General features: G+C 34.9%; 1 protein-coding gene across 5 annotated transcripts in view; it reads right to left on the reverse strand.

Moving 5' to 3' along the window:
- Positions 1-15171, reverse strand: part of TDRD3 (tudor domain containing 3) — a 166456-nt gene that overhangs the window by 13953 nt on the left and 137332 nt on the right. For 2 of the 5 annotated variants that reach the window (XM_060637030.3, XM_060637031.3), the window contains exon 13: positions 10717-10802. The exons of 2 other annotated variants lie outside the window; for them this stretch is intronic. In XM_060637030.3, the coding sequence (XP_060493013.3) occupies positions 10717-10802 (86 nt within the window). Of the gene's footprint in view, positions 1-7459; positions 7540-10716; positions 10803-15171 lie in introns of all 5 variants that reach the window. One more of the 5 variants, XM_060637032.3, reaches the window with a different exon arrangement.

Consider the following 15171-nt stretch of genomic DNA (forward strand, 5'->3'; position numbering starts at 1 on the left):
TATAGACACGATTTGCATAAAATCTGAACATTTTAAGAGGAAGCCAAAAATAAGTTAATGTGATCAGTCTCTTTGAATATCTTGCCTTTAGATCATACCCTTTAAATTTTGGTAAATGCTATAAAAAGGAACCAGTTAGAAACACTATTTAAAAAGTTGTACAGCAATGTAAATTCATAATAGACAATGCCTATCTATGTTGATCTGTTTTTAGGTCAATGCCTACAAATTATTTATGCAAAAGCAACCAATGTTTTAGAATATCTTATGGTCAAGACATATGAGCACTAATCACAAGTGGTTAATCATTTCGCTCTCATAATTTATATCATTTTTACATCTTAAATGGGCAGGCTAATATAACACAATTTAAGATGGGTTAACCAATTCTTTCTCTGAAAGTAATGATTTCTGCACCATAATGCCAGAGCACTTCTTACTCTAAAAGTCAGCCCGATGCATATTATGTAACTGACCACCTGAGACAAACACTTATGGTATGCTACAGTGACGTGTAATACAGATTTAGGAAACAGAAATAGAAAAAAAAAATCTCCATGTCAAATTGAGGAAATATAGGCCAGATCTTTGCCATTAAAAAGTATGGAAGTTTGGAGGAGGGAGGGGACACGTGACTTGACATGCTTTATTTAACTATAAGAAAAAAGTCGCCATGCCTAATAACAAAGAAATGAAATCATTGCTGATGTGTTCACCCCCCTTAATGAACATAAAGGAAGACTGACAGGAAAAAAGTTAAACACTTAAATCTTCAAGCAGATAGCGGCCCAATGTGACAAACATCATTATACATTTAAATCCCATTCATACCTAAAAACCCATACTAACAAAGTCTGCATAATGAACTGAAAATATTTCTCTTTAGTGAACCATAATAACAGATGTTTAGAAACCCTTATCCGTTAACAGGCCAGTTAACAAAGTCCTGTAGAAGGACTACAGGAGTCAGTGATCTGATCTCAGTACAAGATCCACCTACCGCGTTCAGGTAACTCTGGTGAGGGGTACTCAGGCTCTTTTAGGCTCTCTGTTCTGCACAACAAAGTACAAATCTGCATTTCTAGAAGTCCCACCTACATTTCTAGTTGAGTCTGTTTCCTTTGCCATATGAAAGATTTTAAGCTATTTTAAAACAAGTATTATATCTCTCTTCAGTCTTCTACTTTCTAGAAGGAAAGACTCAGCTCTTGGAATCACTTGTCAAATACTATTATTTCTAGAATCTTCCAACATCTTCAATGTCTTTTCTTTTATTTCACTTTAATAGTTACTATTCTTTAGAACCTAGTTTTCAGATAATATTCCATGTAAAGTCTGCTTGGAACATAATACTATTATTTCCCATAGTGAACAAACTCTATATAAATCTATTAGTGCAATCTAGCCTTGCTTTAATGTTTTCAGCAGCTGCTCAATCACTACTTGTTCATATTGTACTTGTCATCAAGCAGAGTCCCTATAACCTACTCGTAGGTCTATATCATTCTGTATTTGAAAATAATTATTTCCCCAATCTAAGGTCTTAAATTTCATCGCAATTGAAATCCATACACTAATGAAAGATATTATTTTGGCACAGTATTATCATTGGTGTATTCTGAATATATAATATTAAGTCAGTTTTTCCGACAAATGGTGATTTGGTGATCCTTCTTTCTTTCCTTCCTTCCTTCCTTCCTTCCTTCCTTCCTTCCTTCCTCTCTCTTTCTTTCGAATAGTGAAAATTAGGACTACTATCTAAAAGGGTAAGACCTAAACAGATGGCTAAAATGTAGTATAATCCTAAAACTAGATTCCAGGGAAATTTAGAGGATAAAAAGAGAGTCTCGGTTTGAGATTAAATTCTCTTAGCAACACAATAGTAAGTGAAAGGAACAAGTTGATTTTTTTTCTGCCCTATGTAAGATACTTTCCAGCTGATACTTCTACCCACATATGTCTTCACTTTTCCATTCAAAATTCTCTAAATTCATGAGAATTAAGGTTGAATAAACTGTTTGAAAGATACCTTAATCAAAACAATGTATCACATATTGAAGTACACATTTACTTACAATGCTGAATATTTTTATATATACTATTTCATTAAACTCCCACAAAAATCCTCAAATAGTTTGGTACCATCTACGTTCATTTACAGGTAAAACGTAGGATCATGTGTGATGGTGTCAGTGAATCCAAAACTTGAATATCAGCTTTGTAACTTACTAGCTCAAAGATTTTAGGCAAGTTACTTCATGACTCTGAACCCGTATTTGTAGTTTCCGGTGTATGTAAAATGGGAATGCTAATAATTATTTCATAGGGTTCCTGAAGATATTAAATTGGTTAATGCAGTTCAAGAGTTATACATGGTGGTCTGGTGTATGAGTGTTCCAATTATAGTGAAGTCTTGAACGTAAGGACTCTAACCTTCACGTTCTCAACCATTTATTCCCTTTTCCCTCAGTAAGTTACTAGAGAAATAACATTTCATCTTGGTGTTAACTATGCTTAAATTTGTGGATTTCAGTATGCTTAAATTTATGGATTTCTTTTCCTCCCATTGAGATTTCAAAATGTTCAGTATATGAGGAATTAGCTTTAAAAAAAAAAATCATTCTCTTTCCAAGTTTAGGAGACCTTCTCAATCATTTTTGACGGTTAGATAGTTGAAGAAAGAGAAAGGTATCACAAAGATTTTCTCTAAGAATAATAAGGGAGAGAAACTTATCTCTGTCAACTCAGGTAAAGGAAAATTAGACAGCATATATCACCTGATTTAATCAAGGCTATTAAACATATTATATTTTCCTGTAATAATACTATTTCCAGTTTACTGAAATTCAGGAACTCTGTTTTAGATGTTCAACACAGGCTGGGAGAACTGATAATATACTCTTGAGGGTAATTTGCTCATCATCTTGTACAAAAGAAGAACATAATACATATTTGTTCTTATTAAATATGTGTTTTGTTCTCCTTGTTCGAGAATGAAGCTATTTCTCCTTGTCCATAGAGTCACAGTGGAACAATGACAGCAAGGACAAGTTAGGAAGTATTACGGAGTCAAAAGATTTTCTTAGGTTTTTCAAACACTTAATATGTGCCCTTCTGAAAAGAATCAAGGTAAAACAATCCACTTTTTAATAATTCTAAATTCATCCGTAAGATTATTTAACGTATATTCCTTTACACAACTTAATACTCCTCTCTTCTCTCTCCCACCATCACCCCCGCCCCCCCACCACACACACATGATGTAAGCTGCTTATTAAAGTAAAAAGTAAGGCAAGTAGGTCCTCTGGACTAGAAGGAAAGGCCAGTAGACAATTAGTGATGATGTCATTTTTGTACAGGAATTTGTAAAACTGAGGATTACTAATTAAGGCTTATTAACAAAAAAAAAAAAATCAGTAAGACTAGGAATGTTTATGATGCTCTTCAGAGTTTACAAACTCTGAAAGTATAAAGTGTATGATGGTAGTCAAATTTCACTTTCATTACATATGAATAAGGACACGACAGTCTTTTAAAAGCTGAACTGAAATGAGAAAAAGCCTGTCCAGGGTTAAACACTAATTTATGCAATCCCCGGTTTTGACAAGAATCCTGTCAATGGCAAGCAGCAGGTACACCGACAGCAGGATGGGCTGAGCAGGTTTGTGTCAGAGTCAGGATAGGGGTCGCCAATTTATGAAGGCTGTTGCAAACATAGGACTTCAAAAGTGTGAAGGAAAATGGTTTTGCATTAGGAAAATGATGGAAATTTTATAGCTTTGCAGGCAATACTATTAGCTTAAAAGAACACAGTTCTTTTAGTTTGTGGGAAAAACTAGTTTACTTTTAAAAGATTTGTGGATTTTTATATTAGGATTGCATTTTAAAAGTCCTAATACAGAAGTTCATTATACTAGTAACATCCTAATAGAAAAGAACATTTTAAAAAGAAGTATAAAAGAAAAAGGAATTCATTTGAAGAAAAAGATGGGACAGGGAAGCAGTCTGGTTTTCCTTTGAAGAGGGATAATTTGGGATGGACACCCAACTCCTGATTTGAAAGTTCCAATTAGTAGCTGCTGATGTTGCAATCCAGGATCAACAAACGTCACTTTAAAGAGATGGGCAGTGAAGGAAAGCTGCTCTTTCCACAGCCTAGAAAGAAAACTAAAGAAATGGAACCAACGGTAATTAAAAACCTATGTGTGAGGCGTTTCAATCATTCAATGACTGAACAAAACGCTTATTGAACAGCTACTATGATCCTTACAACAACCCTATCAAATTGCATATTTTTATTGCTATTTTTCAGAAGAGAAAACAAACCTCAGGCTAAAAAAAGAGGATATATCTTGCCCAGGTTATGCTGCTCTTTTCACACATCCCAGTGGATGCAGAGGCTGAACAAGAGAATTAGATTGTTCATGTTAAACTCTTCGAAGTTTATACAAAAATATAAAAATCAGGTGCTTTCCATCTAAGTTGCATTTTAAGCACATCGTGAAATTAATAAAATAAAGTAGATATAATAACACTTAGGTGCCACAGTTCCTCCTGTAAAGCACCAATTATCCATAATGCTATCTACTCTGAAGGACTCAATTGAGAGAACAAAAGACAGTGAGGTGGTTACACTCTTCATAAGCAGCAACTATACTTTACATGAATTAAAGTAAATAAAGAGCTTAGAATCATGTCTGGTACAAAATTAAGTGTTCGATAAAGTGTGCTATTATTAATGCTTCACAAATGTAAAGTTCTATTCTTTATAATGCCACATAAAACATAAACAGTTTTTCTTTCAGTGGTTCGAGTCAAGCAATTTGACTATATTATCTTAGTGAATTATAGAAGTTAAAAACCTAACACGCAATGCTAAATGAGCCTCCAGGTGGCACTTTACATTTCCAAAGTGATTCTTACAATTATCGGTGTTAATAACCAATGTCAAATATAAAAGAGAGGCTGAGAATCTGGTCAATTAGCAACATACTCATTTTTCTTCCAGTGAAGAAAGGAACCCAGAGGCAAACTTCTTTACCAGGGCAAATCCTATCAGCCTACCAAATATAGAAATTGTCTTTATAAAATTCATCCAAGTTAATGTTCCCCACCTAGGTATCTACAGACGGGAGCATTAGCACTCCCGAGAACATGACTATGAGAAGGAGAATATAATAAAGCAGTAAAGTGTACCAATACAAACTATTACATGTTCCAAGATATTTATCCTCAGGGGCTTGGATTAACACAAATAATTCTGTTGTATACTTAATTATCAAGGTCTTAACTTTACCTAAGAACTTTAATTTTTTTTAAATAAGGGATGTTCCTTAATTTCAGAATTTGATGCCTCACGTAGTAGTAGTATTTATGCTTCTCTGTTTGAGTGTTTATCACATTCAGCAGCATAAACTTGAGACAGACTATTTTTCTAAGCTCTCTCTGGTCTTAGCGAGAGACTATAAGTTATTTAGGCTCTTTTTAGAAATTCTATCAATTTTGTGGTGTGGTATGTCCATGATGAGCCATCCCCTTTGGTGACAGAACAAGAGTATCCCATGGTAGTTTATAAATTAACTCCAAAACTGTGAAGAGTATATGTTCTTAACAGGATTACTTAGTTTCTTATTTGGATTCTGTTTTATACTTCCATAGCTAGTAAGTGTCAACTCTTTACAACTGTCATGCAAAAACCATGATGAACATTAACAAAAATTCCTTATTTAAAACCATGTCCATGTAAGGAAAATCTTTCTCCATGAATCAGTCAGTAACAGGTGGACAGGTCAATAGACAGATGAGGTCTCACCAGATTAAACAGCAGTTTTTAAAAAATTTTCTTACCTTATTTTGTTCTCTAAATGAACAATGTAGTAACTATCACAGCTTTTAAAACACTAATATCTTTCGTGTGCTCCCATGTGTACACACACACACACACACACACAGACACACACACACACACACACACTGTGTCTTAGAATGTTCAAGTACCTAATTAACATTTTTATCTATTTAATATATCACTGCCTGGCATCAAGATGAGCTCAAGAAGCCCTGAAACTTTGGGGCACTTGGGTGGCTCAGTCAGTTGAGCGTCCGACTTCGGCTCAGGTCATGATCTCACGGCTTGTGAGTTCGAGCCCCGCATTGGGCTCTGTGCTGATGGCTCAGAGCCTGGAGCCTCTTCAGATTCTGTGTCTTTCTCTCTTTCTCTGCCCCTCCCCCACCCACACTCTGTCTCTCTCTGTCTCTCAAAAATAAAAAATAAAGATTAAAAAAATTAAAAAAAAAAAGAAGCCCTGAAACTTTGTTAACATTCCTAGGATTGTATTAATGTTAATGGTATGCTTAAATCCACCTTCACAGGGCATTTTCCAATACTAAACTTTGCTGAGGTCATAGAGCAATAATATAGTCATTATGTTTGTGCAGACTTTCAAATATCAGGTTCCTAGTAAAAACCTCTAGCGAAAATTGGCTAGGAGTTAACTGTTAGTTTCTGTTTAATAAACATGGAAAGTTCTTCTCATTTGTATATCCACTTATACTTTTCTTGTACTAAAAGACTAGAAACTGAGAATGAACTGTCACAGTAGGCTTTACACATGACTTTTACTAAGGGTTGAAAACTTCTGCTGTGAAAATACATTCTTGGTTAACTCCCTCTGTCATATTCCTGGGCAGTCTCTGAATCTTTACCTCGCTCTTCAAAATTCATCGCCTCTTCTTGATCTCATTACTTTCAACTGATGACCTGATTTTACTTCATAGAGAAGAAAGTTCATTACAGTTATTCAGCTTCCTTCCCTGAAACCCAACAACTTAACCTCGCCCACATCTTTATTTACTTCTTTCTCCTCCTTTCTCTAGTGTTCCTCAACATACACGAAATCACGTTATTGTGCCCCACTTTCTTACCATGGCCTGGGATCTTAAAAATCTTTATTCCCATTTTTACAACTTCTCCTTCCTTCTTTGCTTCACTGTGCCTTTGATGTAAACACGCTTGGGCATTTCCCTTGAGCTCCTTTACTCTTTATTCTCATCCTCTATGCTCTTTATCTTCACAACCAAGGTCTTAAAAGTAGCCTACACTTCATTTTCTTTTTGCCCATTCTCAAGAAACGCTAAGTTGCGATCCTCCTGCACCAATTCCACTGGAAATGCATTCTACAGTTACCAGTCACCTATTGATTGCCAAATCCACTAGGTACTTTTTAGTTCTTATCTTCCTTGATGTTTCCAGCATTATATTTTATGGATTCAGCAGTCATTCCTGTTGGCCAAACCCCTGTCCTCCCTGGCCAGACTTTCCTAATGCCTCTCCCCACCCCTTAACGAATTCCCCAGAAGTCTGACTCCAGTCCTTGTTTTTCTCTTTGCACACTTTCTCTAGGCAGTCTTACCCATACTCTTTAATTTTGCCTAAATTTTGATAACTCCAGGGTCTCACCTCTTGCCTTAACTATTGCAATCACTGGTCTCCAGGCTCTCTGCTTTCACTGAAACCCATTTTCCATACCAGGCAACAATCTGTTAAATCAAAGATCACATGAATGGTAGGTAAGTACAGATTAAAGAAACATTTCATAGGAGAAATGTATATGACACTCTCCTACCTAAAATCCTTCCATAGTTCCTATTCTGAGGGATAAAATTCAAACTCCTCACCATAACCCACCTTACTCTTCACGCTTTGACCCCACCTGCCTTGGCAGCCTCGTCTACTGACATTTACTACACCCACCTGTACTGTTGCCAACATACCTCACCCTACCATGCCCTCTAGAATTTCCCTGGTTACTCTGTTTTCTTACTTTCCTCCCTTTTTTTCCCAAACTAAGTTCTAAGTTCCTTTCACGACTTTTGAGATTCACATCAAACTTCATTCATCCAGAGTTAACAAATATTTATTGAGAGCCCCTTATGTTTCAGGTACTGTTCTGAATGCTGAAGAATTAGCTGAGACAAAGTGTTCTCACACTGACTTCACTTCGGGGGTTGGAGGCAGGACCAAGATGTGCAGAAAATAAAGCAGGGCAAAGGGGAAAGAGAATTTGTGTGATGGCACACTGCTGTTTTTATAACAGGAATAGTCAGGGAAGGCCTTGATTCTTCCATGAATTGGTTCCTGACTCAGTTAGGTATTCTGTGCTCTGCTCAGGATGAACAGGTGTTGGCTTACTTGCTGGGCTCCTCTGCTAGTCTGTGACTCCCTGAGGGCAGAGACTGCTCATCTGTGTGTTTCCACTGTCTAGCACATAATCATTCTACGGAAATGTGCTCACCACTGTTCTGGGTGGAGAGGTAAAGCCACATAACAAGTGCTCAAGAAACAGGCTGGTGGAATAGACTGATACATATTTGAAATTATAAGAAAACCTCAAAATAAAAACTTCACTTTTTACTTAATATTTTAATAACATATCAAATGCTAACCAGGGACAAAGAGTCAAACAAAATATTATAACTACATAGTAACATATTCCTAAAATTATGAATGGTAGGTAAGTACAGATTAAAGAAACATTTCATAGGAGAAATGTATTTTGCTCTGTATTTGAAAGCACTTGGGAGAGCCTGAATTCTGAAGGTGTGTAAGCATCTTGGGAACAGTATAATTAAGGGAGAATTTTGCAAGGAATTGGGGAGTAGGCTGTATGGACAGAATGAAAATAGGTGATAAGACTTTGCAGAAGTAACTCTATTTGTTCAGTTGTTTTCATTTACTAATTACAGACAGGAACAAGTTTAAAGACCATGGTATTTTATCATGAAAAAACCATAACTGCATTGCCATTAACCTCACTGAAGGCAAAGGCAAAATTAAAAATTAAAAGGTGATGTTTTGTTTCTCATACTTTTTTAAACTCTCATATTTTCAGATCCTTTTTGCAAATTTTAGGGATTTTTAAGACTAAAATTCCCTAATTATGATCAACTTCCTTCCTGCTAATTTTATTTTGCTTGCTTTTCCTTTTTCAAATAAAAAATCATAATACAAAATGACAGAAAGTTTATAAAATTGAAAAAAGTGTATGTAGACACACATAATTCTACTACACTAAGCCATTACCTTGAATGTATTCTCATCCAAATCTATAAATTGGCTTTATTCACTCATCATAAATATTTCCCATGACATTACAGACTTCATAATGATCTTTTATGACAGCTCTATCATATTTCATCCATTAGTTGGAAGATCACTTATTTTACCATTCTCTTATTATTGTTAGGCATTTAGGCAACTTCTAGTTTTTATCACAATGCTGCAATGATCATCTCTCAGCAATTAGCTTATTTCCTTTGCTCTTTCCCTAGGAGAGATTAACAACTGTGGGATTATTGGTTTTAAACACTCTTTAGGCTTGGAAAAAATCAGAAGGATTACATCAATTTACACTGCCGTTGGCCATGTTTAAGAGTATTCACATCACTGCATCCTTGCCAGCATGAGCTTTACCTAATTTTTCCCCACCAACTCATACATTTAACCCTGCATGTAATTGTTTCAATTGCATTTGAATACTCCTAGAGTTCAATATTTCTAATTCTTAGTTATGAAAGATGACACTGCTACTTCAGCAAGAAACCATATTGAGCATAAGTCAAAAGGTCAAGGCTGTAAAAACAAAAGAAAATAAATAAAATCTTTAAGAAAGTTAATCTAATCATGGCATGATTAACTGTTATTGTGATCCATGATAATTAGGCATTAATGGCAAGCAGTTCACGGCAAGTGGCTATTATTGTTATTATTTACACATAGCCAGATCAAGCATTCTTAGATTACGGGGAGGGCTGGACCAGGTAGAGATTTAAGCTCTTTTACGCCCTCATAAAGATCCCTTGATCTGGAACCAGATGTGATCCAGAAGGCAAGTTCTCTTTCCTTCCTTAGCTCCACATAGCCTCTATACACCGAGCACCCAGAAAAGATCCTAGGCATTATGAGCATAGTTTGGCTGAGGGTGGGCTAGAACTTACTTTACTGAGAAGCAAAGATGAGGCCCAGTCAGATATAACTCTTTGAGAGTTATGGTCATTCAATCCCTTTTCCCATCTATGATTACACCTCAAGTCTAGGTTTTCAGTGAGACTTCTCAAGAGCTTTTAAATCCCAAACTCCTTGCATCTCTTTTCCCGCAGAGAAAGGACTAGAGGCACAATCATATTCCCATTTTCCCAGTCAACCTTACTAATTCATGGTCATAGGATTTAAGGTAATAGGATTTCCCTCTGCCAAAACATTGCTCCCCAACACTGTCTGAATATTCATGCAGTAGATTCTTCACGTTTCTAAGCACATAATTCTGAGAAGAATAAAGGAGAAAGGTAGGAGTGTGAAAGGTAAGAAGCGGTAACAGTCATCTACACTTCATGGTGAAATTAATTTAACTAGACTGGTTTTGTATTCTTAGAATATTTAACTCTGAAGCATGCAGAAGATAGGAATAAGAATTCCAACATGGAGAGGACATAGGGAGAAGCAAAAGGAATTAAGTCATTTTGGGTTGCTTTAAAAATAACATAGCTGAGGACACTATACTATGGAACAACAGGGAAGAAGGCCAAGGTTACAATGATAGAAATGTATGTTTCTATATACCTTGGGAGTTTACAAAGCACATTTCCATTGATCGTATTACTTAATCCTCACGACAACCCTGTACTGAAACTGAGACCCAGAGATATTAAGTAACTTACCCAAAGTCACTTAGGTAGTAAGTGGCAGAGCCGGGACTCGACCCAGGTCTTCTGATTCTTCCTGTGCATTTCCAGCTCCCCTGGAGCTGAAGCAGGGGCAAAAGGGAGGTGGAAGTAATATGCTCAAGACCAGCCTTGCCCTCTCCCCTTCTTTTAAAGGCCAAGCAGAACAGACATGTAACTCTTGCAGTGGCCTCTTTGCATCAAATTCTCTCAGGATACAGCACACAGAATCTGAAAATGTTTCTCAGGCTCGGGCTCAAGAATAGCACTAAGTAGTAAATGATGTCAGAAGTAATTTTGGCAGTACTTTGCCACTGATGTGAAATTTACTGGAATCTCAAAGTATAGTAATTCTCACTTCAGAAAGTAAAAAAAATTTTTTTATAATTGAAATTATTCAAAGCAGTTTGTTTGAAATGTTTTGTTTAGCAGTTTGAGTCAAACCTTTTTAAATTATACCATTATAAAAATTATTTTGAAAAATACCTAAGAACCCAGATACCAAATATAGGGTTAAATATAACCCTACTCTATGGCCATTTTTTTCTATTTTAATCATCTTCCCTCAGTGATTATTGTCATTAAAGCAATTATAATCATTAGAATGGACAGAATATTCAGACTTTTTATAGCCAAGTATTTTCAACAAATTAATAGGAAAATGTATCATCTTCTTATAAATGAGATGTAAATCTCATATTTCTAAATTATATCTAAAAGGTCTTTAATGTAGCCTTTTATAATTAACTTTCTATGACAAAGTTTAGAGTTTTCAGTACCTAGTTTCTTGAATAGTTCCTTAATTTTTCTTAAAGAATTATGTATTTTAATTTCTCATCTTGATTGCTTACATTTCAAATAAGTTTTAAATATATTCAATGAGAATTTTTTTCTTTTCTTATTTCCTAAGAATACAAGGGTACAATTTAAATCAACTTGGCATTTAACCAACTTTTTATCACTTCTAGATCTTTTTGTACTCAGCTCCAGTACATCTGTCTCTAACAGTCTTTGCATTTATGAGAACTTGTGTCAGTTAGGTCTAGGTGCTAAGTAAGCATCAATTATAATCAGGGCTTATAAAAGATCAACCAAGGATATCAATTCATTTGTTCCCAAAGCTTTCAAAGGTTTTCTGAACTTGAAAAATGCTCTATTTAACCAGACTTCATTTGAGGATCAGTCTTGTCTGAGATGGAACATACCCAATCTAATAGTTAAAAGCCACGTGAAACCTTTAAGATGAATAAAAAGGCAAATACTCAGACACAAAACCAAAGAGGAAGAGGACAAGGAAGAAGAGTCTGGGTAAGGGGGAAGAGGAAAAGGACAGAAAATGAACAAAATAGAAGAAGAAGAAAAAAAGTTTACCTAGAATAAACAAAAAAATTCGAGTAAGTACTAATACTTTCAAGCTTTTGATATGCCTCCCTTTTCCCTTTGCTTTAAGACTTCAATTACATATTTGAAAAATCTAATTAAGTCTAACATTCTTTTGAATACTGATGGTCAAATTCAGGAATTCCTAATAATAATAATATTTATATTATCTAATGATTTTATGAGGTAAGAAAAAAATTAGTATATTTTCTCCACATTATTTTAAGCTTTATTTACATTAGTCTCTTCAAGATAAAATGATCATTATATTCTCCTAAAATCATTCATTAAATAGTACCAAAAATGGTTTCCAACATTAAAAAAAAAAAAAAAAAGAAGAACACAAGCCCATACATTTTAAAATTTGAACCAGAAAGAAACAGAATTAAACTGACTTCTAATATCTTACTTTATATAGTAAGTTGTTGGTTAAGCATGACCAAAAAGGCTTACCCTAATTTTTTAATCACATGATCTGGGAAAAAATGAGCATACTTCAGGCAAGATAAAAGTGTCAATAAAAGGTCTTTAAAGTTATTCTAGTTTTGAAAAGTCAATGTTAGCCTTTCCCACTTCCCTCCTTCATGCTATCCTATTCGTTTAACATGCATAACAAAATTGTAATCAAGAACCATTCCAACAATGGTTCCCAGACTGGAACCATCTAGGTCTGATGGAGGCCTTATTAATATTTATTAGGTGGTTTCTGGAAGGAAGGAAATCTATCTTCTACTTCTCTTATATCCTTTTAATCCTTTGGGTATATAGGGCAATCTATTTTCTGAAGTAGCTTTGCTACAAAAAGCATTCAAAGACTATGTATTGGAAAACTATCATATTAGACTATTACGCTTAGGCCTGATGTCTGACAAAGGACTCTTCACTAATAAAGGTGCCCACCAAGACTACATAAATCATCCATAAATCATAAATCAACACATAATTTCTGACCTCCTTCTACTGTTTTAGTTATCAAGCCCGTTCATGTGCTTACTTAAAATTCTAATCCCTTCAAGCTCTAAAAGAGCTGGTACTTACAGTATATATCTACCACTTATTTAAAGAGTTCTTTTGCACTCTCACTAGCTATTATCCAACCATAAATTCTGCCCTTGTTTATAATTATAAGTGCCTGGAAAAGGCAGGTTTCTTAAAATAAGAATATTTCCGGGGCGCCTGGGTGGCGCAGTCGGTTAAGCGTCCGACTTCAGCCAGGTCACGATCTCGCGGTCCGTGAGTTCGAGCCCCGCGTCAGGCTCTGGGCTGATGGCTCGGAGCCTGGAGCCTTTTCCGATTCTGTGTCTCCCTCTCTCTCTGCCCCTCCCCCGTTCATGCTCTGTCTCTCTCTGTCCCAAAAAAAATAAATAAAAAAAAAAAAAAAAAAAAAAAAGGTTGAAAAAAAAATTTAAAAAAAAAGAATATTTCCCCCTCTAGTTCACTCAAGTGAGCTGTGGAATTCTATCCAAGATTATCAATTCACCTCACTTAACTGTTGTAACCAGGAAAAGAAGAAAGGGAGATCAAGAGCAGTTAAGTATAAGAGCTTGCTTATTTTCCAGGAGGCTTTTAACAAGCTTTCAACTAATTAAAACAATATTATTCAAAAGCTTTAGAACATACAAGCCTATTAGTAAAAGAGCAATATAAATGTTGAAACAAAACAGAATTTTTGGTCTTTTAGGAATCTCCTTCGCTTAACAATGTTCACTTACCCACTGGAATTAACTTGCTTTGACACTTTCTTTTTGAAATGTCATCTTAAAAACAACAAAAAAAGGGATTTCAGATTTTGTCTTAGACTAGTTTATTGGGGAATAACAAATTCAAAACCCAAATAGATGATGAAAATGCCTTACTGCTGGAACATGTAAACATCATGTAGGTTATTGGGTGAGAATTACAGAGAAGGACAGCAATATTATAAAAACTCTAATGGTAGTCTCCACAAATGACAATTTCTAAATGTTAATAAATAGAAGTTTTTAGAATTAGAATTAAGTTAAAATAAAATTAAAAGACCAGTGAGTTATAAGATGAGAGAACATGTTTGAGGACAAACTGCCTTTTACTATATATTTAGTCTCTATTTATAACATAAAAATATAATATTATGTTCCTCTTAAGAAGTTTGGAATATCTAAAACAATATATTTAAAGCTAAATCTTCACCCTATCTTAAAGCTGGGAAAATTTGAAAACTAGAAAGAAGGTAACAAGACAGCTAAGACGTTTTCCAAAATATGTCCTATAGATTTTCTGTAACAAGTTCTATAACAGGTTAAAAAAAAAGTTCCATGAACAAATAAGTTTGTGAAGCAATACATAGTATCTCTCTCTCTCAGAGATTAAAATATGTATCAACTGATGTGAACGTTCAACAGTATTTTCTAAATAAAAAAAATAAAAAACAAAAGCACTCAAAGCAAATGAACATAAGCTCATAGATCCAATAAGTGATATTAGCAAGGTTGCATGTTAACTACAAAGCACTGATGAAGGAAATTACAGAAGACCTAAATAAATGGAGAAAAACAAGATACAATAAAATACATATTAGTCTGTTATTGGCTCAAAGAGGTCCCATAAAAAAAAAAAAAAAGCATGCTTAATTTTTTTAACCCAGCATTTTCCAAATGTATTTAACTAAATAGCAGAACTAATATTCTCAGAACACACCTTCTAGATGGATTAGGCATAAAACCATCTGCACAAAAAACTAATGACTTTTGTATTCTTACAGTGGTCTAAGTTGCTTAAATAGAGCCTCTTCAACTATGTTTACTCTTAATAAACCATATGGGTTTTCTTTTTTAGGCAAATAAAATGTACTCACTGTTGTAGTACTTCCTTTCCCTTCTGAATGGTGCTCTCAGTCAATGACAGGTTGCTAAGGGAGTTATTTCAAGCCAAGGTGTAAAACTCTTGCTAGTAGTTCCCAAGTTTAATGGAATTGGAAGCTCTATAACATTAGAGTATTTCTCACAAGGAGACAGATCAAACTCCACTCTTTCCTAGTGAAGCCTATCACACAGGATTCTAGAGTAAATAGCATAGATCCAGTAAAGTTCAGAA

This window comes from Panthera onca, chromosome A1 (genome assembly GCF_046562875.1).
Source record: "Panthera onca isolate mPanOnc1 chromosome A1, mPanOnc1 haplotype 2, whole genome shotgun sequence".
Classification (NCBI taxonomy): Eukaryota; Metazoa; Chordata; class Mammalia; order Carnivora; family Felidae; genus Panthera; species Panthera onca.